At 38.0% G+C, this 27,923-nt stretch overlaps 3 protein-coding genes across 5 annotated transcripts; all 3 read right to left on the bottom strand.

Moving 5' to 3' along the window:
- Window positions 1–868: 868 nt before the first annotated feature.
- rars2 (arginyl-tRNA synthetase 2, mitochondrial) lies at window positions 869–11,736 on the bottom strand. Its single transcript, XM_037751345.1, has 20 exons — window positions 11,571–11,736; window positions 11,386–11,459; window positions 11,184–11,286; window positions 9,839–9,922; window positions 9,646–9,746; window positions 9,501–9,556; window positions 8,984–9,067; window positions 8,800–8,876; window positions 8,319–8,477; window positions 8,101–8,207; window positions 6,852–6,947; window positions 6,568–6,628; window positions 5,764–5,840; window positions 4,323–4,447; window positions 3,986–4,053; window positions 3,759–3,868; window positions 3,174–3,269; window positions 2,989–3,063; window positions 2,776–2,839; window positions 869–1,045 (listed from the first exon to the last, which is right to left on the bottom strand). Exons 1-20 carry the CDS (start codon window positions 11,604–11,606, stop codon window positions 959–961), a joined length of 1,740 nt encoding a protein of 579 aa, XP_037607273.1. The 5' UTR covers window positions 11,607–11,736; the 3' UTR covers window positions 869–958.
- Window positions 11,737–12,818: 1,082 nt separating this feature from the next.
- akirin2 (akirin 2) lies at window positions 12,819–18,333 on the bottom strand. 2 transcript variants are annotated; one of them, XM_037751377.1, is made up of 6 exons: window positions 18,230–18,333; window positions 17,745–17,923; window positions 15,095–15,229; window positions 14,325–14,474; window positions 14,168–14,239; window positions 12,819–13,461 (listed from the first exon to the last, which is right to left on the bottom strand). In XM_037751377.1, exons 1-6 carry the CDS (start codon window positions 18,262–18,264, stop codon window positions 13,451–13,453), a joined length of 582 nt encoding a protein of 193 aa, XP_037607305.1. In that variant the 5' UTR covers window positions 18,265–18,333; the 3' UTR covers window positions 12,819–13,450. The 2 variants fall into 2 exon arrangements, with proteins under 2 accessions (XP_037607305.1, XP_037607306.1); XM_037751378.1 differs by having other exon boundaries at window positions 18,100–18,243.
- Window positions 18,334–21,218: 2,885 nt separating this feature from the next.
- cnr1 (cannabinoid receptor 1) lies at window positions 21,219–25,399 on the bottom strand. Of its 2 annotated transcripts, none has more exons than XM_037751418.1 (2): window positions 25,034–25,399; window positions 21,219–24,205 (listed from the first exon to the last, which is right to left on the bottom strand). In XM_037751418.1, the coding sequence occupies exon 2, from the start codon at window positions 24,158–24,160 to the stop codon at window positions 22,757–22,759; it is 1,404 nt and encodes a 467-aa protein (XP_037607346.1). In that variant the 5' UTR covers window positions 24,161–24,205; window positions 25,034–25,399; the 3' UTR covers window positions 21,219–22,756. The 2 variants fall into 2 exon arrangements, with proteins under 2 accessions (XP_037607346.1, XP_037607345.1); XM_037751417.1 differs by having other exon boundaries at window positions 25,029–25,397.
- Window positions 25,400–27,923: the final 2,524 nt, after the last annotated feature.

Genomic DNA, 27,923 nt, shown 5'->3' with positions numbered 1-27,923 from the left:
AGAGCTAACAGTGTTTACCTGAGGGGGAAGCAGAGAGCGGGCGCTACGCTTCCATGATGATGCCGTCTATCGGGACGGCGTTATCAGCTGTAACCGTCGTATGAGAGCAGTGCAGAGCGGCGGCCGTTAGCCAGCCAGCGGGGCACGCTCACATGCACTAAAAGTATGCACGGCCTGCTGATGTCAACAAAGCACGAAGAAGCTCTGATTACAACACACACAGAGGGAGAGTGACTTCATTCTCTGCTCAGGTAGACATTACTCCTCTATATCTTTACATAGACACTAGTTGTTTGATGCTGTATATTAATGCTCTGGATATCAAATTTAGCACCTTTTAATGTCTTCTACGTGGATCATCAACTGCCAAGGATGCTGATTTTCTGCCTTGGACATGCAGCTTTAGTCTTTTACCACGTTGTCTTGTACACTCACAGTTGCCAGTTTATTAGGTACACGTAGTCAAAACTAATGTTAACACAACCTGCAGTAAATCCTACCTTCACGAAGGTTATAATGTTCTGTTAAAGCTGGTTTAAAGAGGTTTTGATTCAACTTTATGGTGACTTTGGAGGCTGCAGTTTGTGGTGCTGTTGAAATTGTTTTCAATTATTTTGTCCACTGTCTTGGTCCCATTAAGAACAAATCGGATCCTCTTTAAGTGAACCAGTCGTACCAGTCTAACCGTGAAAACTTGTGCATCAGCAGTGAGTATAACAAAAGTCATTCAACCTTTTGTTTGACATGTTTCCGGCTGTCAACATGACCACACAGTAACTCACTGAGGAGTGTCTTATCTGTGTGAGTGGAAAATACCTGAGACAAAAGTAGCAGAAGGAAATGTTTCTGTGAGTTCAATTAAAGAAGATGATTTTGAAAATGTAAGGCTTTTTATTTACAGTACAACTTAAGCACTATGGTATCTACAGCAGTTAGAAATGATAAACTTTGGTGAGTTTCACATTTTATCAACCGGTGTGATGCCCAGGATCTTCATCCCGTTGGCCAGGACTGAACAGGCTCCGCTGAACAGCCGTAATCTTGCCTGTTGACATTTAGCAAATGAGATTTTCTTTTTTTTAAATATAGGTTTCATTTTTACAATTAACAGTATTTTTATTTGTTGTAAAGTTCATGAAAATGAATCACTGATGTTAGTTTGGTATCTGCGTTCAGGCTTTTTCTCATTAATGTATTAAGAGGCTGATTGTTCTGTACCATGATGCCGACGTTGGGCTGAATGATTTATATATTTGAATCCGGATCTGAATGAGTGTCATTTTCAAATTGCAATACTAGCAACTGTAATAACATTATCAGCATATACTGTAAAAACATAACCTGTGACCATCTGTAAATGTTTACAGCAAATTTACTCAGCTGCAGCTTATTAACATACAAAATTACAAAATTAAACTCTTGACTGTTGTCGGGTTAATGTGTTCTCTGCTTGTACATGTGTGAACTATCTGTGTAGACTCGGCCAAAGATGGCTCCCACGAGGAAGAAGCACCGTTCTGTATCTATTTGATGTGACTTTGTAAACTGACTTTTCTCCAACTGGCTGGTTTGAACCCCTCAACAACAAGCACCTGCATCATCAGATCAGACTATTTTTATATTATTAATATTATTATTATATTATTATTATTATATTCTTCTCTTATTATAATATTAATATTATATTAATATTTTTTTTATTTTAGGAAAACTCAGTATAAAGAACACCACCATATCGTAAAATTAGAGTAATTAAAGTTTTGTTTTGGTGACGTGAGGTTAGCATGGGTTACCATGGTTACACGTCTCCAACCGGCTCTTACACCTCTTCCTAACATGCAGCGACCGAGCGAATTCTGGCAAATGTAGCGCAAAAAAATGTCCAGATATACTACGAGTGACGTCACTTTCTACTACATAGAAAGAGTGTGATATTGATTAACTGTCAGTTACTGTCAGTGTCGATTTTGACCAATGAGGTTGGAGGTGCACAAAACAAGCGACGCATCGCTCAGCCTGTTCGCTGCAGCACGGAGCAGGTTATGACATCTTCATTAGGAAAAACAATCTGATGTTTGTTCGTTCACATCGCGTCCAGTTCGGAAAAGGTGTCAGGAAGTGACGACGTAAATTACCGCTCAGTGCGTCCGAAAAGATACAAACTACAAACTACTGTTCATTCACTCAATAGTATGTTGAACGATAGTAAACATAATGAGTATGTGGTACATGGTATGTAATTTTGAAGCTATGTAACGTTTGAAAGAAGAACCCTTTTCTTAGAAACAAAGTCACATTCATAAGCAAGAAAATGTTTAATTTCTTGTTTTAATTTACTCAGAGACGTTGGCAATACAACATAACTTGGTCTGGTATGACCGTTAGTTTATGGTGGCTAATGTTAGCAAACTTTAGATTGATAATTGTTGATGACTTGTCGTTAAAATGTGGTACATAGACCACCAATACAGAACTAGAATTTAATTAATGCAATAATAATTGCAATTTGAATCGGAAATATATATATATATATATATATATATATATATATATTATACTCCCCAATTTTTTGTCATATCGCAAGTTAAACCTGTGACAAGACATGTTTAATTCACTGCAGAAGCTGATAGGGGCAACCAATGTATTTGGAGATAGTCTTGTTTATTTATGGTAATTACTTTAATGTCTTTAAGGTGATGAGGATTTCCTGATTGTATAATGGTGCATTTAAAAAGGAAAAACCATAGATATGTACTCAAGTGATTCTCTTCCTACCTGTGCAACATCTTGAGGGCTTCCTTTCACCGGCAGCTGTCTGTGAGCTGATGCGATCAGGTGGCTGGAGGAGATTGAAGAGGAAGAAGAACATTAATACACCAGAGCAAACAGTTAAATCACCTTTACGGTTACACAGACTGTAATGAGTCAGTTAAACGTTGAGCAGTAAAAGTTCCCAGCAACCCTTCAAGACTAACATCCTGTTCTTACCACAGCTTCAATAGAAAGTTGACGAGGTGTTTTGGCTGCAGGTCCTGGGCCGACTGATACAACACCTCATCATATCTACAAAGAGCACATCAGAGTAAGTTATTAGATAAACATTGACAGACTGTGACGACTTGTCTGTTTGACGATATGCAGAAGAATTAAGGGATATAAAGTGGTTTGCTTACCGAAGGAGGTGCTGCAGGATGGTGATGCTCGTCGGCTCCAGTAGGAGGGATGGATCAAATACAGATGCCTCAACTCCTTCGTTCCTCCGGATTAAACTGCAGCAAAAACAATAATAATTAAAGCCGCAAGCGGCATTTCGCGGGTTCAAGCTTTCGCCCGCTCAAAGCGCCCCCTAGTGGCCGATTTAAATGAAACTTCCAGCGGATGTTTCAGCTACTCTTGTGAACATATGCTGCAAGCTTGGAGATGATGGGCCAAAGGCTTGTGAAGTTAGGTCTACTGATGTGCTGAGCCCTGCCCTCTTAAAGTTCATTGGTCAACAGATTCATAACGCAATGAGGTATCAACACGCTTTATGCAACTTTAGATGACATTAGTCCAATAATGATCCAGAGAAAATTTGGTAGCAATCGGAACCCTAATAAAGGTGTGAATGAACAACTTTAAAAGTCAGATCTCGTTTTTTTTCTGGGTATATTTGGAGAGTATTTGTACTAAAACTATTTGTTGCAACCCTATTATAATGGAATTACACTAAAAAGAGTCACATAACTAAATCACCAAAATTACCGATAAATACTGACCTGCGGAGTCGAGCGTGTGTGTACTGGAGGAAAACTCCCGTGTCTCCCTGAGCCTGCAGCATCCGGTCCCAGTCAAACGTGTAGTCCGACTGCAGGGGTCCTCTGAAGTCCTGAAACAAAGTCAACCGAAAACTAGAATCTCTCTCATCACGTTGAGCAGACAAATCAGGAAATGAGACAGTTGAATATTTGACTGAATACTAATACGAGTGTAGAGATCAACTCACCTGGACTATTAGTGCACTGATTCCCACTTTCTCTGCGGTGTCCTCTGGGTCATCCATTTCCTTTGTTGCTGTGGAAAGAGCAAATACAGGTTCATTATTCCCACATTGGACAGTTTTCTTAGTATTTTAAAGAGATTGAGATGGGTAGTATTGATGACAACAGCTTGTTTTGCATTCACACTAGGGCTGACAATCTATTCAAATATTTAATCGTGACTAATCGCATGATTGTCGGATATTTTTGACCTGTTCAAAATGTAGCTTAAAGGGAGACTTGTCAAGTATTTAACACTCTTATCAACATGGAAGTGGGTAAATATGCTTGCTTTATACAAACTTTTTGACTGGCTCATGTTGTGGAGCATCCTGGCCCGAGCTTCGTCCAGCACGTCCTCCAGAAACACCACCTCACCGCTCCGGGTCTTCATGCCCCGCACCAGGCCGAAGGGCACATGCTCACACCTGCAACCAGTGATGAATACGCATCTATATCTTTGACTAACAGCCGTACCACACTATAAAAAAAAAAATACTCTGTTACAAATAAAAGCCTGAAGTATTATCAGCAAAAGTGTACTTCAAGTATCAAAAGTAAAGGTAGTCATTATGCAGAATGGCCCTTTTCAAGCCATTATTAACAATTATTAAATGGTTTATTATTACTGATGTATTGGTGTATAGCAGCAATTTCATGTCGAAGTCGGTGGAGGTGTTTTGATATACATCAATTTATCATATTTTATAACTTTATTATACATTTGGAAAGAAAATATTCATCTTTACAGCAACTATAGCTGTCACATAAAATGTAGTGGAGTAAAAAGTATAATATTTCCCTCTGAAATTAAATGGAGTAGAGGTATAAAGTAGCATTAAATGTATACAAAACATCTAAAAAAAAGTATATAAAATACCCAAGTAAAGTACCAACACTTCACATGAAACAAAAGGCCTCTTCGAAGACCAATGTTTGTATTAATACAGCTGTCTGTCGTGGGTGCTGATTATGTAATTTTTTGCTAAATCCAGCTTGCAATGTTTTTAAACTTGCTTACAGTTATAAAGACAGTGAAAATATTACTGTCAGAAAGGCCAGTTATTAATAATCTTTGAACTCAACTAATTAACAACTACTGTTAGCTAACATCACCTAACAGCTTCTATTAACCCGATCTACACTCACCAGCCACTTTATTAGGCACACCTGTTCAATTGCTTGTTAACACAAATAGCTAATCAGCCAATCACATGGCAGCAACTCAATGCATTTAGGCATCTAGACGTGGTGAAGACGACTTGCTGAAGTTCAAACTGAGCATCAGAATGGGGAAGAAAGGGGATTTAAGTGACTTTGAACGTGGCATGGTTGTTGGTGCCACACGGGCTGGTCTGAGTATTTCAAAAACTGCTGATCTACTGGGATTTTCACGCACAACCATCTCTAGGGTTTACAGAGAATGGTCCGAAAAAGAGAAAATATCCAGTGAGCGGCAGTTGTGTGGACGAAAATGCCTTGTTGATGTCAGACGAGAATGGGCAGAGTGGTTGGAGATGATAGAAAGGCAACAGTAACTCAAATAACCACTCGTTACAACCAAGGTATGCAGAATAACATCTCTGAACGCACAACACGTCCAACCTTGAAGCAGATGTGCTACAGCAGCAGAAGAACACCCGGTACTAGCTCCGGCCACTTTATTAGGTACACTTTGTACCTAATAAAGTGGCCGGTGAGTGTATGTTACTGTGTGTGTGGTTGTGTTCGGGTGTTTTATTACCTGTCGGCCCACGAGTGTCCCATAGCGAGCAGGATGTGGAACAACTGTTGGAAGTGATTCGCTTGACTTTTATCCGTCTTAAAAAGAAGAACAAATACACATATGTTGCAGCAAACTGTTAAATATGCAGCACGTAGAGTGTAAAAGGAAACAAGAGAGGAATTCCAGAGTAGTAGTAGTGGAACAAACATATGATCTAAACTCGGATTAACTTCGAATCAAACTCAAATCATCACAGACATTCAAATCAATGATTTTCACAAATATCTATATCTATATTGCATTTCTGTGCTTGGCTTGTTTTGCATAATTTTCTAAATCCCAAGGTGACATCTTCTTATGTTGTTTTTTTACAACCAACAGTTCAAACCCCAAAGATATTCAGTTTACTATCACATACAAGAAAGAGAAGCAGTAAATCCTCACAATTTAGATCCTGAAACTTGGGAATGTTTATGATTTTTTGCCTGAAAAATGACTTAAATAATAAATAAATAAATCTTAATAGTTGTCACTTGACTAATAGACTGTTTCAGCTCTATGAATGAGTTCAGGGAAACTATAATGAATCATTAATAATAATACATAATTGAAAATAATTGAAGCCATCATTATATTTCATTATGTACTATGTTATTAAATGTGCTATGTCCTCGTCTTTTACTGCTGTAGCTCATGTTGGAGACAAAAGTGCCTCATGTACAGTCTGTGAAGTTACACCGTGTTCCATCAGGTCTTTAAAGGACGGCAATGTAACAATTTAAAAAGTGAACAGAGAGAGAGAGAGTGCACTACTTTCCTTACCACGTAAATCATCTCATCAAAATGGTATTTTTCTTTTCGGTCAATAGCTGCAGCAACATCTCTGAAATGCAGAAAATGAAAAATAAGCCATTATTGCCACTGTAAAGATACATTGTGTAGGATTTGGCAGCATTCAATGGTGAGGTATCTGCTAATACATCCCCCAAAATGCTACACTCTGTTCGTTTAAAAAGTAATTTTTTAATGCATTCTTCATCTGATAACTCAGCTTTGGTTAAATATTTTCCAGTAGATATTAAGTGACCATTTCTTTGAGCACTGACCTGGTGATGTAGAGCGTCGTGCCGTCACTGCGGAGCACCGTAGAGACGCTGCTCATGTCTCCAGCAGGGGAAACATCCACTACACCGGTCCCCTTCCTGTAAACACAACAAGTCCATGTTAGCTGTAAGGCTGGCTGTCATTAATTTAATAATACTGAAAGAGCATTCATTCAATTATTGTAACATGTAAACAATTATATATTAATGACTGAAATGTGTCTCCAGCTCGTCTTTTAAGAGATGCTAATAATATTAATTAAGTAGTATTTTAATATAACGTAGAGAGGAAATCATTTTGACAAAAGGAAGTGAAGGCTTTTTTTCAAACTCTCAGTTCTTCAAATATTTCTCCACATTCTTTAGAAATGTAAAAATATATCGACCGATACATTTTTGATAAGAAGTTCTTGAATTTATTTTTTAGAGAAATGTGATTGTGCTTATACTGTATATATCTAGCATATTCATATCTACCCCTTAATGTTTATTAATTATATCTATATTACCACTGTACATATGTACATAACTCTGAACTTTATTGCTTTATGCACTCCTGGTTAGATATTAAACTGCATTTCTTTGTCTCAGTACCTGTAGTCTGTACAATGACAATAAAGTTGAATTTACTTGTCAGTGCTCTCTGGTGGACAAACTGTGTAATGAAGACGCTGTTTCTAAACTACCTCAAACATATCTTTGGTATTTCTGTGCTGCAACACATCCTCCATCAAGAACAACAGAAATCTTGTATTACCTACAATCCTTTCAAAATGAATACATAAATAATAAATACATAAATGCCCTGCCAATACTTTCAACATCCTACTCATACAAAATCAATCAGCCAGCTAAACATTATCATTACTCCTTAAGTTCATATCGTCCAATTATTTGATCAGTTAGTGGCCGCTCAGTTAGGGCTGCCCCCTCTTAGTCCTTTTTGTTCATGCTGAATGACTTATTTCCAGGAAACGTATGAGCACATCTCTGGTAAACACAAGATTTAAAGTGGTGCTTTTGTGTGATTCTTTGTGGAGACACTCAGTTTTACAGATCTGTCGATTAAATCTACTGATCGATTAGTCGACAAAATCATATGAGTGTTAGCTGACTACTAATTTCTCTAGTGGAGGAGGACAGCTGTACACCCAGTAAATAAACCGACTGAGAGCAGGAAGCTGACCTACGTGTTTACTTAGACTGTGTCATGACGGTTACTGATTAAAGGACGACACATAGTGCCACATACTCAGAGGTTTTCAACAGGCCTCGGCTCTGCAGCTGCTGCACCACCTCCTGGGCCTGATCCTGGTGGAAGGACTCTCCGGAGTAAATATCAAAGTGGACGCCTAACCGCTGGAAAGATTTAAAATGAAATGTGAAATATTTTTAGTTTATATTTCAGAGTTTTAAGGTTTTTTTGGAACCATGGTGTCAGTTTGGTCATGCATGTTATTCAGTCCGTACCTTGTAAACGCGTTGATACTCGTCCACTGTGATCTCTCTGAACTGTTGCCATAACGACACAGCCTCGCTGTCATGCTGCTCCAGCTGTCTAAAGAAGTCTCTGGCAGCCTGCTTCACGTCCTCGTTGTGCTCTGCTTCCTTATTAACTTGGACATAAACCTGCAAGACAAAAACAACAAATACTGACAGTATGGTAATGTTGAAGAAAAGCCTTTTTAACTGCATTTAGACCATGTGGTTCACAATTAACACTTTTTTATGAAACACACACTTCCAGTCCCTGTATATCCATTCAGTATTTATTCCTTTGCACCATTTGTATTGTTCACACTTAAAGAACACTTGACTTGTATATAGTGTCAAATTCCTTGTATGTATGTACTTGGCGAGTAAAAACTGATTCTGATTCTGATTATTTAACTTGCCAAACAGGTCTCTGTGATGAAAGTCACTGTGTCTTTATCCAAACATGCAGACTCACCTCAAACAGATGCTGTAAGGGATTCTGTTTCAGTTTCTCCTGACTTCCAAACTGACCAAACCCAGCTCCCAGCAAACCTGAAACCCAAGAAGGAAAACTGTTTCCGTGAATAAAATTCACTCAAAGAGAAGCCTTTATGAGACCAGAGGACACCGGTTGAATATTTTGCACATTATTTACTCACCAAACTGCATTCCCCAGTCTCCCAGGTAGTTCATTCGAATGACGTTGTTTCCAAGAGACTGCTTTAAGTTCGCAATGAAGTTACCTGGAGACGGAAATTATATATTTTAGTCCAGTTCGCTCGATCAATTTTAAATGTAAGTTTACAGTATAGCCCGACAGATACTTGATTTTTGAGGCCAATACTTTTATTACTTATTTGAGGGTTTAAAAAAGCAGATAATGATATATCGGATGATATGAAATAAAGATTTTTTTTCCAGAGTATTTTTTTTATAAATTACGTATGTAAAGAGCACAACATTTTACAGTTGAAAAATAAACTTCCCTACTCTCTGGTGGACAAACCAGAACGGTGACACCATTTCAAAACAGCATTGCCATCATCATCATGTTATTATTGTCTGACTTGTAGAGCAAACACCGGATGATATCTAGTTCACACTCACACACATATTAATCAACAGAACTATTCTGGCTTCAGTTACTGAATACATTTCATTTAAGCCAAAACTCACCAATAATTGTAGATCTTAAGTGTCCAGCATGGAACTTTTTGGCAATATTTGGAGAGCTGCAACATAAAAACACATTAATTCTGTCTGACAATCAATAAGCGGAAGACATTAAAGGAGATAATACACAAACACTTGACCAACATACCTAAACTCAACTAACGTTGTTGATCTCTTCAGATTATTGAAAAGTTCACTATTTAACCCAAATTTCTCGTCCTCCTCCTTTCCAAACGGCTCCAACATTTTCTAAAACAGAGGCAGTAGAACAGATTATAAATCACAGTAGAAGCAGTCGAGACGGTTGTTTTTCACTTCAGAGGAAAAGAAAACAGACAAACCTGGACAAGAAGCTGCCGATTCATTTTAAAGTTGATCATTCCATTTCCAGCAGATACGTCCTCCACCACGCTGTCCTGCTTCAACTGAAACACACAAAGCAGGTTTCAAAGAACATAAAAGTTCAGGCTTATATTAAACAGAATAGATTAAAATAAAGTGAAATACAAATAAATAAGAAGATAAGAAATATAAATCGCTTTGGACAAAAGCTGTCTGACGAATAAATGTAATGAAAGAAGAGACTTAAAGGTCTAATTGATAACATTTTTATGTAGATATATATTAAAAAAAATAATAATACATCCAAAGAGCTTTTGGTTCTGAATAAAAGTATGGCTTTTCCTGAAAAAAAAAATTATGTTTGTGAATTAATCATTTTAAAAATGTTGACGGGTCCAAAATAAATGTTTTGTTTATCTCTGTGGAAGATATCTGACATTTGGTTCCCACTTCTAACAAGGCTTAAAGGTCCCATATTGTAAAAAGTGAGATTTCAGGTATTTTACATTATAAAGCAGGTTTAAGTTCTATATAAATACTGTTAAACTATCAAAACACTCAATCCATGGAGAAAAACACACAGCCCGTATTCAGAAACTGAACGTTTGAAACAAGCTGTTAGGATTTCTGTCCATTTGTGATGTCACAAATCTACAATATTTAGACCATTTCACAGTTTTAAACATAAACATTCTAAATGTGTCCCAGTTTATTTCCTGTTGCGGTGTATGTGAGTAACATCAGCTTACAGGAAGTAAACATGGACCGAAGCTGTTGCCTAGCAACGCAATTCTGTTGCAATTCCATTGAAATGCACTAAAACGGAGCGTTTCAGACAGAGTGTGAATACAGGTATATTCAAGCAGACAGCATGAGACAAATAAAGTTTTTTTTAAACATTAAAGTATGTAAACATGTTCAAGTAGAAACACAAAATACAAGTATGAACCTGAAAATGAGCATGATATGTCCTCTTTAAGAGCCAAAAGTAAAATGATGTTGGTATCACGTGGTGTCTGTGGGTCGTCAGTGTGGGAAAAAAAAGGATAAATGGCTGAGATTGACTGTAAGTACCTGGCAACGACTTGTTGTGAAGTAAATGCAATGGAATTGGGGAGGGAGAATGTCACATCTAGTGGCTGAATAAATGTTATCAATAGCACCTTTAATTTGTTGTTTCTTTGTCTTGGCACCAAAAACCATCAGCTCTTTTTTATCCTCATCCACTGGTGCATGTGTATCATGAGAATGCAGCCTCTTTATGAGCTTACAACAGGGTAGGTGTAGCCTTCACAACAGTGTAGGTGTAGTCTTTACTCGTGCTTCCTCCAAGATGAATCTTACCCGAGTGGCCAAGTCTTCTGTCTGCAGCTGAATGTCACCACTGGAGGGTAGAATCCCACTGACCCGTAGTGAGCTGATGGACAGCCTGAAGTCAGCAGTCTGCCTGGGAGAGCACAAGGTCAGAGAGCTTTAACAAACAGACAGATATATATATACAGCTATCTGACTCAAACAGAGGAGTTAATGTTAAAACACACTTAACTGTTTCTTAAAGACTGGAACTGCTGACAGAGCTGGTATGAAGGCATCCTCAGACTGCTGCAGTGTGCGACCCAGCTGCACATAAAACACACACAGAGGTATAATATGTCAATAAACAGCATGATGTAAGCTTATAGAGCAGAATTAAGAGCATTAGTATACAGTGTTAGCTTTCAAATCTTCTACCTTTACTGCAATTGTTCTTCTGAAGAAACAAGCCATGTTTCTGAAACGTAAAAACACAAAATAATGATAATAAACTTGTAAAAACAGCAACAAATGCTGTATGCTCCATTCACATTGCCATAGCTACTGCACTTCCGCCTTAGCCACACCACTTCCTGTCAGCTCGTCCAATCACAGGCTTCGTTCGCTAACGACGTCACCGACTAGAATGGGTTCGTTCGTTTATATCGTCCGTTGCTCCCGACAGGAAGTATAACCGGTCACTAAGTCACTTTCAAACCTTCAATGTTTTTCTAGATTATATTTGTGATTAAAGAAGTTATTGTCAAAGTTAGGTAAATCAAAGTCAGGAAAAAAATCTCAAGTTATTATTTATGAGGGGTTTAACAACTCAATATATGTATATTAGAGGACATGACTGTTATAAAAAAATAAATAATAATAATTATAATAAAATAAATAATAATAAATCAAGAAACAAATGAAAATGAAGACATTAAATGATATCAAATTTACCGGTCACATTCAAACCTTAAATGTTTTTCTATAATATTAATATTTGTGATTAAATAAGTAATCGTCAAAGTTAGCTGAGTCACAGTCAGGAAAAATATCTTAAGTTATTATTTATGAGGGGTTTAACAACTCAATATATGTATATGAGAGGACATGACGGTTATAAAATAATAAAATAATAAAATAAATAATACAAATAAAATAAATAAAAAAAGAAACAAATGAAAATGAAGACATTAAATGATCTAAAATTAAATTAAAAATTGAATCGTTCCTTATTTTCTTAATTTTGAGCAGTTTGCTTGAAACTGCAATAACGACCGACCCTGGCCCCTTTTTTGGAGTAACTCTACTCTTTTATATCAGTTTATTCATTCTCTAAAAGTCCACTTGTCTGTGTTACATTCTATTTCTCAAAATATAAAATTTCCCAAATACTGAAACACTTTTAGTCCGAGGCCTTGCTGAAAACCGTGACCTGAGCTTAAAAACAAGTTTATCATTACAATTCTACAGGAGAAATAGTCCCAGTGATAATTGACAGGAATGTCTGGAATTTATCCCAAATAATGGAGATTGTGGAAAGAGATTTTGTTGTTGGATCATTTAAGATAAATACAAACTAAATTCCACTTACCTTCATCGCATTGTGGTGGCAGCATGTAGTCTAAAGATTGTGTCAACTGTGGTGCCTCAAATAGTGGTCGTAAATATAAAACCATGACACTTCCAAAGATTTGTGTAAACACTTTATTTGTTTTGCTTTTCTTGAATCAAAGCCCCTTTATACCTACAGCAAATAAAATCATGAAATGTTGATACAATAAACAAAAAAGTCAAGCAAAAAATGTTTAAAAATACAGTGTATACAAATGTAATAGCAGTAACTGCCAGAACAGTTTAAAACAATGCTGAAAAGATGCCTGTTCCTGGAGTCCAGTCTGAAGGCGGTCTCGGTTTATCCACTCGTCAACGTTCAATCCCTTTTTTCAAAATGTACAATATAGAGAAGCTGCACAGCTAACATCCTCTCTGTGAAATAACTAAATTTGACATAAACAAAATAAAATCAAAGAAAGGCCAAGTGTGTGGTGGCGGTCAGCCTTTTACGAAGGCGTCAGAACAAAGCCAAATAAATATGGACACGGCAGTTGAGAGGCCACTGGGAGAGTCTCAGAGAGTCCTTGAACAAGGTTGGCAGCAGGAAGCCCTCCTAACTCTGGTAGACGCAGCCAACGTGGACGCCACAAACTGAGTCCACATAGAGGCGATATGGCACAGCTAGGAGAAAAGTCCAACTAGACCCACCGAGGCCCCGGAGTGGCTCGCAGCAAAGTGTATTTCTCAATATCAGACGCTGACACTCAGGAAACATCTATGGAGGACAAACAACAAAGACATTTGAGGACGTCATCTTGGGCTTTGGGAAACACTGATCAACATTTTTCACCATTTTCTGACATTTTATAGACCAAACAACTAATCGAGAAAATAATCAACGGGTTAATCGACAATGCAAATAATCATTAGTTGCAGCCCTACTTTAAACACTAAGTGAAATTAACCTAAAATAAGGTTTTCATTAACACTGACTTGACTCAGCAGCTTCACTTGAGCTGGACACGCACATCACATAAGCTGATTGTGGGGCATTATGACAATGACTGGGGATTTTGAAAGCGCTGCGTTCTTACAGCAGAAAATACGGTTTCATTAATACAGTCAAGTCTCCTCCCCTGCAGTATTACATCCCACCGTACCACACTATTACTTGTGAAGCTTAGTCACACCTTTACAGCAGTCCGCTGTGCAAAATGTAAATACTAAAACACGTGCAGTGACTCATGAGTCATGTGTAACAGCTGACGTAGACAAAACAACAGCAGGACCAAACTTTGCTCTCAGGAATCAATAAGCAAAAAACATGTTTAACAGATACTATGAAAATGTGGTTTTCTTTACATTTTACAATTCACTATTAACAATGTGTCAAACTGTTCTGATGACTGAAAAGACAAAAGTTAAGTAGAGACCCATTAATGAGCTACAAGTGTAAAAAATAAAATAATAAATATACTCACAGCTGGCAGGCTGCTCTCCGAACCTTCGCATCAGTTGATCATGCGTGAACTTCACAAATGCATCATATTGCTCTGTTGGAAGAATAAACATTTATTGGCACCCAGTACAGATCATTCACTACAAATTGTTTTCTATACCTGTTAAAAAGAATCATACCTGCGAGTTTTGTCGTCAGGATCTCATCGTACTCCTCACGGATTTTGTCCTCTTGCTCTTTCAGCAGTCGTTCACAAATCATCCCGACCTGTCGGAGGGAAAATAAAGGCTGCTCTTTCCTGGTGGGAGACGCGGCACCTGAGGACGTACCTGTTCGGAGAATTAACATCATAAAATTAAAACAGGACAGGTGACATTAAACACTTTAACAGCACTGCAGCTTGGCCTGGCTCATTAAAATAGATATATATACACAATAGACTGATACCACCCTGCTTTAATGACAAGTGGGTATATATGACAACATATTTATGATCCTCATCTATCTGCAAAGTACACTGCCAGTAGGAACATCAGAGTGGGGTTGATTTAAAAAAAGCAAAAGGATAAGGGGGCTTTCCATCTCTATTATTATCCTCTCTGGGAGTTGGCTAAGGATATGGGATTTCCCATGGTTGTTGGCAATTAAAAAGGTAAAAAAACATCCTAACTTGTTGATGCCAAAGTGGATGGATGTGTCAGTCCCTGGTAATAGGTTTGCCAAATCATATTACCCTCCAAGAGATGATGGCTTACAAGAAGGCAATGTCAGAGTGAATAAAATGGTGACATTCAGTTGGAGTATCATGTGCTGTGATCAGCTTATAGTATCAATGTTGTCATCCTAACCAGGGACTCAACCACTCAGTTAATCAGTAAAATTATTGGTATATAGTAGTTGTATTAAGTTAATGGATTTGTGAAAATATCCTCACTAAGACGGTAGCTACCTGGTAGGGCAGATCCACTGTGTGCGTTCTGCAGGTCCAGAGGACAGCCGCTGGTTTCCTGCTGGAAAGCACTGTCCAGGTGTCGTCGCTTCTGCAGCCGCTTGTACTCCTGTTTGATGTTGTGTAGAATTTGCTCTGAAACAGAAAGAAAAGCATCCATTACATACATGACATCTTCACATAGAGGGTGCTGCACCTTGTGTGGTGACAAAGCTGTTGCCTTGCTGACATTTAAAGAGACAGCGTTCTCCAAATTAGTGAGCAATAAATACTGCATCCATCTATCAATTACAGAGTTGCATCACAACTCTTAGCTTCTTGTTATTCACACACTTGTTCCAGTTCCAGTTAGTCCTTGTTGCGGCTGGTGGCACATAGGGCAAGGACTAAGGATCTCCACTCATCTCTGTTGTTTGCTTTCTTCTCAATGCTGTTCCAGCTGTATCCTCTTGTCTTCATCTCTCCTTCGATGGTTCGCCTCCAGGTTATTTTGGGGCTCCCTCTTTTGCGTTTTCCCTCTAGTGTCCAACGCAATGCCACTTTTGTTATGTCATCAGATGGTTTCCTTAATACATGTCCAAGCCATCTCCATCTTCTTATCAATATTGTTTCCATGTCCAAGCACCCTGTCCTTTTGTGAAGTTCATGGTTTGTGATCTTCCTAGGCCAGAATATCCTCATGATCTTTCTGAGGCGGGTATTGTGAAAGCTGTATTCACACACTTTGCTTCCACAAAATCTACATCTAATACTTAACATTAATTCATAAAAGGAAGGAAGGCCCAGCAGAGACTGTACGCTCTGAGGCGCTTAAGGACTTTTAGACTGAAACCACAAATCCTCAGGGACTTCTACCGGGGCACCATAGAGAGCATTCTGACAGGCTGCTTCACCACCTGGTACGGCAACTGCATCAACGTGGACCGTAAGGCGCTGGGAAGGGTGGTGCGCTCGGCCCAACACATCACCAGGTGCGAGCTGCCCGGCCTGCAGGAGCTGTACACCCAGCGGTGCCTCAGGAAGTCCCTGAGGGTCATTAAGGACAACTTCCCCCCCCCCACAACAGCCTGTTCTCCCTCCTGCCTCTGGTACAAGATACAGGACCCCCAGGACTCTCAACCCAGGCCATCAGACTTTTAAATAGATAATTCATACGACACCTTCTCACACAAACATATATTTAATACTGTATATGTTCTTAATATGCCTGTATATGTTCTTAATGTATATGTTCTTAATATGCCTGTATATGTTCTTAATGTATATGTTATTAATGTGCCTGTATATGTTCTTAATATGCCTGTATATGTTCTTAATGTATATGTTCTTAATATGCCTGTATATGTTCTTAATGTATATGTTCTTAATATGCATGTATATGTTCTTAATGGATATCTTCTTAATGTATATGTTATTAATGTGCCTGTATATGTTATTAATATGCCTGTATATGTTCTTAATGTATATGTTATTAATATGCCTGTATATGTTCTTAATGTATATGTTCTTAATATGCCTGTATATGTTCTTAATGTATATGTTCTTAATATGCCTGTATATGTTCTTAATGTATGTTATTAATGTGCCTGTATATGTTATTAATATGCCTGTATATGTTCTTAATATGCCTGTATATGTTCTTAATGTATATGTTCTTAATATGCCTGTATATGTTCTTAATGTATATGTTCTTAATATGCCTGTATATGTTCTTAATGTATATGTTATTAATGTGCCTGTATATGTTCTTAATATGCCTGTATATGTTCTTAATGTATATGTTCTTAATATGCCTGTATATGTTCTTAATGTATATGTTATTAATGTGCCTGTATATGTTCTTAATATGCCTGTATATGTTCTTAATGTATATGTTCTTAATATGCCTGTATATGTTCTTAATGTATATGTTCTTAATATGCCTGTATATGTTCTTAATGTATATGTTCTTAATATGCCTGTATGTTCTTAATGTATATGTTATTAATGTGCCTGTATATGTTATTAATATGCCTGTATATGTTCTTAATGTATATGTTCTTAATGTATATGTTATTAATGTGCCTGTATATGTTATTAATATGTCTGTATATGTTCTTAATGTATATGTTCTTAATATGCCTGTATATGTTCTTAATGTATATGTTCTTAATGTATATGTTCTTAATATGCCTGTATATGTTCTTAATGTATATGTTCTTAATATGCCCTTGTACAAAGTATTTCCTTTTATAATTGTAATGTAAATGTAATTGTAATGTAATATAACTTATTTTAATGGAGCTTCCCAGCAAAAAGTATTTCACACCTTTGTACCTGTATAACCGGCATGACAATAAACATCTTGAATCTTGAATCTAAAAACTGTTATAAATTGTATGCCGAATTTACAACTAGGCACTAATGATTCACATCACATGATTTTCTTTAATATGTGTTTACTGAAAAGCAGTTTTAACAACAATACTCCCTTTAATTAGACATATTACGGATGGAGTTCTGTTTCAGCCACACCACAGACACCGGTACACACAGGGGGGAGGAAATGCTCATGCTGGGATGTTAACGTTGTCCAGATAACAATGAGTAATGGTTTTAACTGAACGGACTACATTGGGATATATAAAGTTGAATATAAAGTCCTAGTTACCTGTGGTGAGTCTGGACGACACCTCTCCAAACGGCGACGGCTCCATACGCAGATACTTCTGAGGTGAAGAGGAGACCGGAGACATTATCGGGGCGCACCTCCTCCGTTTAGGTGAAGCCTGGCTCATTAGTGGATCAAAATCCATAGTCCTCTTCAGAGTTGCTCCACAAGCCATCACGCTGTAATATGTGTAAAAAAAATAAAACAATAAAGCTTAAAACCCCTTTTTAAGTGGAAGGAAGTCGCTGATCTGACCTGGGCCCTAATGTTAGCTCGGTCAAACACAGCAGACAAATACGCTCTAATCTCGTCTCTTGTTGCCTTTTGATGATAAATATCATATAGATTACGTTACCGAGTATCTCTTCAAGTAATCTGGATGATATAATGTAGAGTAAATGCGCTATAAAATCGGATGATTGTAGATTTTGTTGCTACACTGGATCCGAGCTTCCACCCTCTCAACGGCTCTCGGACTAGTTTACCTTTTCTTCCGTTCGATGTGATGAGCTCTGCGCATGCGCGAAGAATCATTCCGAATAGTCTCATTGCTGGTAGTTGTAGTTTTTGCTCCCAATCGAGCCCGTTGTTTTTTTTAATTTAAAGACTACATTTCCCGAAGAGCTTGAAACTATGCTTTTTTTCAAATTTGTTTTGTTTGCTGACAGTCTGAAGTTTCAGTTTCACTTAAAATGTTTGAATAAAACAGTAAAAAAAAAAGAAAAAAAAGAGCATTTTAAACGTATAAAAAGACTTAGACTAATATAATATGTACAGTTAGTTTTTTAGACATGAATCTATCACACTATGTCTATATTGACTATTATTATAGATTATAATTATTAAAGTCTTTAATGCACATTTTTAGATTATAATTTATAGTCTTTAATATACATTTTTGCATATTTTTAGATTATAATTTACAGTCTTTAATGCACATTTTTGCACATTTTTAGATTATAATTTGTAGTCTTTAATGCACATTTTTAGATTATAATTTATAGTCTTTAATGGACATTTTTAGATTATAATTTATAGTCTTTAATGGACATTTTTAGATTATAATTTATAGTCTTTAATGGACATTTTTAGATTATAATTTACAGTCTTTAATGGACATTTTTAGATTATAATTTACAGTCTTTAATGGACATTTTTAGATTATAATTTACAGTCTTTAATGCATATTTTTAGATTATAATTTACAGTCTTTGATGCACATTTTAGATGATAATTTACAATCTTTAATGCACATTTCTTTGTAATATAAATACTACATTTCCCAAAGAGCTTGAAACTGCTTTTTTTCAAATTTATTTTGTTTGCTGACAGTCTAATTTTTACGTTTGCATAAAACATAAAAAAATAGCATTTTAAACATATAAAAAGACTTAGTCTAATATAAAACGTTCAGTTATTTTTTTATAGACAGAAATCTATCACACTATGAGCATTTAAATATAGAAGAATTTACCTAATATGAGGATTTGAGGAAACAATATCTCAACACAGCCTTTTTATTCATGTAAAATTGCACTAAAGTTAATTGAAAACCCAGGCCAGCTTGACTAAAATGCAGCTACAAAGAAGAATTAATACAATGTTTAGGTATTTAATGTTTCCTCTGCCTTATTAATGAGTACAGAATCAAAATGTGAACAAATTGTCTTGAATTAAGAGCATATTTCTGGTTCAGAAGAAACAATAATAATGCATGAGAAGAACTTATTTGAAATTAAAAATGAAACTGTAGGTCTGTAAAATTAGTAGCCAACTAATTGTCTGTGGATCATGTTCAGAATTTAAGTTGTACAAAAGATAAATAGTTCTGCAGCGGGGTGATCAGAGTATGATTAAGTATGATGATTAAGTATCGATCAAAAGAAGTGACTTAATAGACATGCACTTGGACTTTTCAAACCTGCAAAACTCCCTGTCTGAATTGTTTTTTTTTATTTGAAACAACACCCCACCCCTTGCACACACACACCCAGAAGTTTGAGACATTTCCCTTCCATCATCACCACTTCCTCAACCACCGCTGTAGTTACACAAACATATTTTGAACTGTACAAAAAATGGAGGAGGATGTGAGAGCCGATGGTATTTCAACAATTTCTCAACCCAAAAAAAAGCAAAACATTTTAAATCCATAGACTTCATTAAACTACTTTTTGTGTAATTATTCTGCAGTGTCAAACTGGCAGGTTTACCAAATCTATTGGACAAAATGAACAAATTAATCCTTAAGTTAAGTAATGGTGTTATACTTACTCCTGCAACTTGGTCCCAACTGGGCTGCAACAATATATTATGTTCAGTAATCAGTCATACACTGTCAATAACCCTTTAACGCAAAAATATTTGCTGCTGCCATTATAGATTATAATTCTCACACTCTTTAATGCACATATTTGCACATTTTTAGATTATAATTTAGTCTTTAATGCACATTTTTGCACATACGATTATAAATTACAGTCTTAAATGCACATTTTTAGATTATAATCTACAGTCTACAATGCACATTTCAGATCATAATTGTCAGTCTTTATGCACATTTTTAGATCATAATTTACAGTCTTAAATGCACATTTTTAGATTATAATTTACAGTCTTTAATGCATATTTTTTGTAACATGTACATATCCTCTATCACTTTATGTGCATATTGAAATATGTACTTGTAACTGTAAATATAAATCCTACTCACTGTACATACAGTATATAGACATCTTCACATGTACATACTGTATATAATCATCCAGTCCATGTATATCCAACCAGTATTTATTTCTTTGCACTATGTGTATTGTTTCCAACATCCAGAATACTTGACTTGTATATAGACATTTTATTTCTATTTTTTTATTATTGTATTTCTTTTTATTCTGTTATTTATAACCGTAGTCATATTCCATGTATGTGTATATTTGGTGAAATAAACTTGATTCTGATTCATTAGTGATTAATCTGCCACTTGTTCCTACTTGTTTCGTATACAAAACATCAGGAAAAAGGTCTTATTGCAGACTTTCACACATGGTGGAGTAAACCCGCCTCATGGGCTTTTCTCAGATTGGAATATTCTGTAGATAAATGAACAAAATCCTGTTGACAGCTGTGTGAACAGATGCTGCAATTTCCCCGTCCCTCTGAGCCAAGAGATGAAAAGAACAGAGCAGATGTTGGCGTCAGAGGATGCTGCGGTTGCTATTCTCTTTCAATTTGTCACTTTTGGGGTTACAAGAAGTAGCCACAGTAATATTAGGAAAGCTAAAATCATAGAAATGTTCTCCTCCCTCAGAAAGGCTGCCATTATTGAGAATGATAATCTTCCACGAGGGGGCAGTAAAACATCACTGATGCCTTTAGGTTGCTGCAGGGCTTGGCTTCCTCTCTCTGCTCCTCTTCAATCGGTGATTGTTGGATGAATTAAGCAACATCATCAATATAAATAACTGCAGGCGAAAATGACAACCAGCTGCAACTTTATTCAAAAGTTTTGAAAACAGCAATACTAAAAACACTTGACTGATTGTTGTTTTTTTTATAGTCCTCATTATGCCACCACTGTACAGAAGCCACTTGACAGTTTGACATTTTGATCTTCAATACTCAATAATACAAGAGGCAGCAAAGCATACTGATAAACAGCTCGTCTGGATAACTTCACACCAAGATAAATGTCTACAGAACAGTATTGTGCTGTGAGATTTCTAGATTAAAAGTACTACATTAGAAAAATCACATCTTCTCAGATTTCTTTTGTCAGGTCGGTCATCGAGTCTCCACACGTACACTTCCATCCACCAGCTATAATGAAAAGACCCCTGTTTCTTTGTTTAGATAAGTAAAATTAACAGACATTTTTTTTTTATTTAGAGTTACGCCAAAAGTACTTCACTATAGGCCTGTGCATGGGTTGCTTTTATTTTCCCAAATGATGCCCCGCTGCAACAGTAGCACTAAAACAACTCACTGCAATGATCAAAAAGGCTCGGGGGTTGGAAATATATCATCAAGTCACAAGGTATCACACACATACAAGGCCGGTAAAAATCATACATTTGATGAAAGCAGCAAGAAACCACTTCAACGTTGTTGCAGTAGTGACCAGCACACTGCGTCCAAATTCAGTTTTGATGTGTTCAAGCTTTGGCCAAAAGCTTGAATGAATGAGTCGACTTTATTTTTGCAAGAAAACACTGTACAGTTGTTAGGTTTACATTTGAACAAAGACACGTTACTCTAACAGCTTAGCGGGTAAAGAAATGGACAACAGGGACGATCGTCACTCTGCCACAGAAAATGCCATTCCAGATCTGACAAAAGCTGTGAATCCATTTATCCTCCATCTCATTAGAGCTTATTTTTTTTTAATCTTGAGCATGAATCATTCCCTCAAAATCTCTTTTGCCACTCACTGTGAGTGTTGTCAGAAGAAAAGTGACATGTTAAATGTCAATTTTGGAAATGAACAATCCTTTTTTTTTATCATTCCCTCATAGAAATGTCTTTATGCAACATGTACATGAAGCCTGTAGAAAGTCAAGACGCGAAGATTCGTTATATTTATGGTGCAAGACACATTTTTAAAGTCTAGATGACACAGTAAAACATGTCGAATTAAAAATGTCAGTAGCCCCTTATCCCATAAATGAAGATATATTGTTTTCAAAACCTGAATTCACAGTACAAAAATATAATATGCCTTCACTAACTTGGATATCATGAAGTCTATATGGTAAACAGCAGACTCATGATAGTCTTTGATAATCCTTTCAAATTAAGAGTCCTTCCTATGAACTTGCGACACCGTTTGGCACTTTGGCACACCGTGTACTCACAGACCAACGTAAAATAATGCAACCACTGAAGCGTCTACGTGAGGATGTGAGTCGATACTTTCAGGATTTTTTGTTTTTTATATCTAACTTCTGCTTTATTGTGTTGAATGGCATTGTTTGGGGAGGATGACATTTACACAGTTTCCCCCCTGTGACGGCCAATTAGACAGCCTCTGCAGAAGTTTCAGTCGACACAGACATTGTTACTTTGGCTATTTTCACAGTGGTCTTCACGCAGCTCTCTGCAGCCCGGTTGGCAGAGATGTTTCTGTTCTGGCAGTCCGACTCGAGGCTATTGTCCAGCTGCTGGGAGCTGCCCCTGCAGGCGTGACAGGACATGAGGAAGGCGTGCCGCATGTCCTTGCTCCTCAAGGCGTAGATGATGGGGTTGACGGTGGAGTTGAGCAGGCAGAGCATGGTGCAGAACGCAAACACCGTCTTGATGTCGTCGTCCATCCTCCAGAAGAGGTCGTAGACCATGATGGCGAGCACTGGGCCCCAGCAGATGACCAGCACAGCCAGGATGAGCACCAGGGTCTTGGCCAGACGGATGTCCATGCGCGTCTGCTCTGGACGCGTGGTCTGCACTTTAGTCCCATCAGCCGAGTAAACAACGAGGCTCTTCTGGGAGGTGCGGCTCAGCATGCGCACAGCGTGGTGGTGTGCCTTCCACAGGATGTATATGTAGGCGTAGATGATGAAAAGGACCAGCACGCTGGTCACACCGATCCAGAACAACAGGTAGTTCTCGTCTATCAGAGGGAATATGTCTGAGCAAATAGAGTTGAGGCGTTTACAGTTCCAGCCCAGCAGAGGTAGCACTGCGATGACGATGGAGATGGTCCACATCACGCAAAAGGCAATGACCGCCTTGGTCCGTGTCACGATGCGTCTGTAGGCAAGAGGCCGGTGTATCGAGATGTATCGATCGATAGCGGTGAGGAAAAGGCTCCCAACGGACGCAGTGAATGACGCCGTGACTCCGCCCAGCTTGAAGAGGAAAACATTGGGGCTGTCCTTCCTGTGGAAGACATGGAAGTCCAGAAAGCTGTAGACAAATATGACACTCCCCAGCAGGTCAGCCACCGCCAGGCTGCCAATGAAGTGGTAGGAGGGCCGGCAGCGGAGGGTGCGGGACTGGAAGATGACGCAGAGCACCACCAGGTTCTCCAGCACCGTGAAGGTGCCCAGAGTCAGAGACATCACCGCCACAGCCAGCTGCTGGCTCGGGGTCAGGATCATGAAACACTCCATGTCCATGAAGTTCTCCCCACATTGTATGGTGTTAGTCTCATCTCTGAAAGTGCTCCTGTTGCCAAACAAGTCAGTGGAATTGGTGGGAAAAAAGGGGATGCCCTTGAGGATGAGCTCCTCGTCCGCAGGCACTTTGTTGGGGAAGGAGTTGCTGCGGAAAGCAGAAAAGGGCTTCTGCAGGGAGAAACCCGCCTTGGAGTTTACATCGCTGAGTTGGTCCTCGTAGTTGGCGTCGTTGGAGCCCAGATACTGTAAACCAGATGTAATAGTCCGGAAGGTGGTGTCCGCCACGCCGTCCAGCACAGACTTCATGGCTGTGTCTGAGGGTAATACTGCAGTACGAGACGCCTGTACAACCTACAAGATCGATCACAAACATTTCAGACATGTTTGAAAAACCTAAAAAAGAATCTCATGCATATTTTCACAGGATATTAAATCTGCAGCAGTGCACACCTTTAATATAAAAACGCCTTTAACACGAGATAAACCTCACATTATGCAAATATTGTTGAATCTTTGATAGTTTTGTACAATTTTAGATGTTTTTTCAACACATTAGAGTTCATAGATTGGGCATAAACCAAATCCAATGTCTAAGAGCTGGTTTATAAATACTGTATCATGCATCAACACACATAAAATGATTAATCACTGAGTGCTTTCTCTTCAAGAGCAGAAAACCTACTCATAAAAACAAAAAACAGGAACCTGAGGATAAAAACGCCTCTTTTTTTCTATGAGGTGCAGAATCAGACAATGCAATTCCTTTGTACCTGCACAGACTGGAACACCATTACAGAACAAGCTAATTACCTTTATGTAAAACAATATACGGTAAATGCATGCTCAAATTTTGGCAGCCTAATTTACTGTAACAGTAAAAAGATAGGCTCTATAACTATATATAATAATCTAATTGCTAATATATGATTTAGTATGTATATTATTTCAATATTGGGTTTTTAAAAAAGTCTCATAACCAATACAGGAGTGTATTTATTGTTATTCTGGTGCAAAAAAACAAAAATCATGCAGGATTATGCACAATAAAAAAAAGAAGAAAACATACTTCTATGCAGGGAAAAACAACCCAAATCATTTAAAGTACAAATATAATAAAGAAAACAACATTAAAAGCCTCATTTAAACATTTAAAAGAAGAAAAGTGCTTCTTTACCTTACATAATTCTCCACAAGTGCGCAGAATAATCCAAGTCAGAAGCGCATCATCCGATGGCTCTTATATAAAAGAATAAGAGACAACCAGCCTGCATGCATGTGTTAGAATGAAACCACCATTATCATCATGATTATTCAGTTTCTTTTGCAAAGTCTGCATGTAACATAAGTTTTGTTGGTTGTCCGTAGAAGTGAGTTGGAGTTGGAGTGCGCTCCTGCTCTGTGGGTCCAGGTTGTTGCTGCTGCTGCTGCTCCAGCGCCTCTCCAGCCTCTTTCTCTGTGTCTTCACACTTTATGAAGCGTCGCTCCTACAAGCCCTGTCACGTGTTCCCATATAGCTTTATCTGCCCAACCCATGGAGCTGTCAAGTGCATAGGAACAAGGCAGCAGACGACAGTGGTGGAGGAGGAGGAGGAGGAGGCTTATACAAAAAGATCTGATTTGAATTCTCAAAGCTCCTCCTAGCAGACGATGTGCTTCTCGGATAAAGAACCAAAAAAAAAACTACATTAAGGAAAGCTTTGAATAATCTTTTTATCTTCCTAATTCATGAGGTTATCTTGAACACAATTTCTACATTTTGCAGGAACAAAAAGCTGCATTTCTCCTTTAAAATCTCCACATGAAGGTAACTTTTTATCAGTCGATCGATTAAAATAGATAATCCCGATTAATCGCAAATTAATCGCACATTTTTTATCTGTTCAAAATGTACCTTAAAGGGACTGTATGTAACTTTTTACACGTATAAATCTACCGGGTCGGGATCCCATGCGTCTAAACAGCATATGCTCGCGTGAGGCTATACGCTGTTCAGACTCAGACTCCTCTGCCTGCTTGTCTTCACTCACACAACGTGCACGTTCTCGCTCCACCTCACGTTCATGCGCGCACATTACACACTGCAGAAGACTTCGTAGCTCTGAGAATATCTAGTGAATGTACAGTGGACGTTAGTGCAAATAACTGCTGCAGCTCCTCCAGACCAACAGAGGTTTTCCGTGTCTTGTGAAGTGACGGGGCTCCGCAGCGAGAAACTTTATCGTCTCCGACCAAAACTCTGGTGTCTCCCTCCCTCTGACCACGGTCGGGAGGCTGAAGCAGGAAAAGCCAACACTAGGATCAGCAGTGATTCATGGAGAGACCTTCGTCTGGTTAGCTAACATTACTGCCAAGCAGGTGAAATATAGAGTGATATTGTGGTTTCAGCTGACGTGTGTCGCGTCACTGTTTTGAGCGATGCTCGTTCATGTCTATTTAGAGCGAGCAAAGCGCGAGCCCGACACTGACTTTCGTTGACTTAACGGCCACAGGTGTCGCTGTTAACAAGCAATTCTGAAAGTAAAAAATAGTCCCTTTAAAGGGAGATTTGTCAACTATTTAATACTCTTATCAACATGGGAGTGGACTAATATGCTGGCTTTAGGGCTGCATTAGGGCTGCCAAAGTGAATGCCGCGTTAACTCTAATTTGCACTAATTTCTTTAACGCATTAACGCAATCGATCTTTCGGAGGTTGTAGCAGGCAGTTTTAAAGCTAGAGTGAAGATACTGGCATCATAAATAACGCTCCAAACTTGCATGTCTGTAAAGGGAAGACTTGTGGGTACCCATAGAACCCATTTTCATTCACATATCTTGAAGTCAGAGGTAAAGGAACCCCTTTGAAAATGGCCATGACAGTTTTTCCTCGCCAAAATTTTGCCTAAGTTTGGAGCGTTGTTTAACGTCCTTTGCGACAAGCTAGTATTAAAACTGTGTCCGCTACAACCTAAAGTCGTTAAAGAAATTAGAGGGGTTAAAATTGATTTAGGCTTTTGTGTTCATGCATTCAAAGGCAGATAGAGGTTGCAGGCTTCATTGCTAGTCAGTGCATGTCTGCTTATTGTGTGAATAATTAACTAAAATAGAGAATCTCAGAGAACAGAAAGCATCATTTTAATGTTGGCTGAACAGAAACCATCCTCACATGTATTTTATTCCCTCTTTAATAGCTGTTTTTACTTTGTACCTATCAAGCTGTTCACTCTCCTGATATTTTCTGATCCAAACCAATTATTTGGAGGACTTAAAAGTGTTTGTATTTGGATGAAAAAGCAAAAGAAAAGTAGCCAAATAATGTCATTTACACACTGAGAAATACAAATCAGAGGAGCTGAGCAGTCATGTGACAACACAAGATTATTCATACACGTTTTATTATGTTTTATTTATGTCCCCCCCACCTCCGGATAAACCAGTTAGTTATCAGCACATTAAATCAGATTACACACCATCAAATTAGCCAGTCAGATCCTGCTATGACTCACAATAGCAGAGATATTGCTCGGCCTTAATAAAAACAGATTCAATCCACTGATTATGAATGGTCTAATTTACATGTGTTCATCTGGCCACATCCATGCAAACATTTTAGTGATTTTCTTTTATTTCTTCTCACAATGGCGGAATAAATGGTGCAGGCCAAGGAGGCAGGAGTTTGAGAGGTTTCATTGTCGTAGATAAAAATCAGAATAGATGCATTAATGTGACATTTTGAGGCCGACAGAACGTGAAAACCTTGCGCCACCTCGGGACTGAAACGAGGCGATGGCTCTATCATCATCACAGGTGTAATTATTAATATCACTCAGCCGTGGCTGCCGTCTCTGTGTGAAATGAACAAAATGTTCTACTTCACAAAATGAGGAGACATTCACGGTCAGCAAATGACAGAAAAAAAAAAAAAAAATCTTGAGGAGTATGAAGCTCATATTTCTGTGAGTTTATTTCCCTTTTTTGGCAAAAATAGTCTGCTGGCAGGTTGTCAGTGTGAGCAGCAGACTTGTAAATCATCTCCGAGCTGATTCCCATCAATCTTTAAGCAAACTGAGAAAGAACACATTATTTACAG

This window comes from Sebastes umbrosus, chromosome 18 (genome assembly GCF_015220745.1).
Source record: "Sebastes umbrosus isolate fSebUmb1 chromosome 18, fSebUmb1.pri, whole genome shotgun sequence".
Classification (NCBI taxonomy): Eukaryota; Metazoa; Chordata; class Actinopteri; order Perciformes; family Sebastidae; genus Sebastes; species Sebastes umbrosus.
This window is presented reverse-complemented; position numbering and strand designations above follow the sequence as displayed.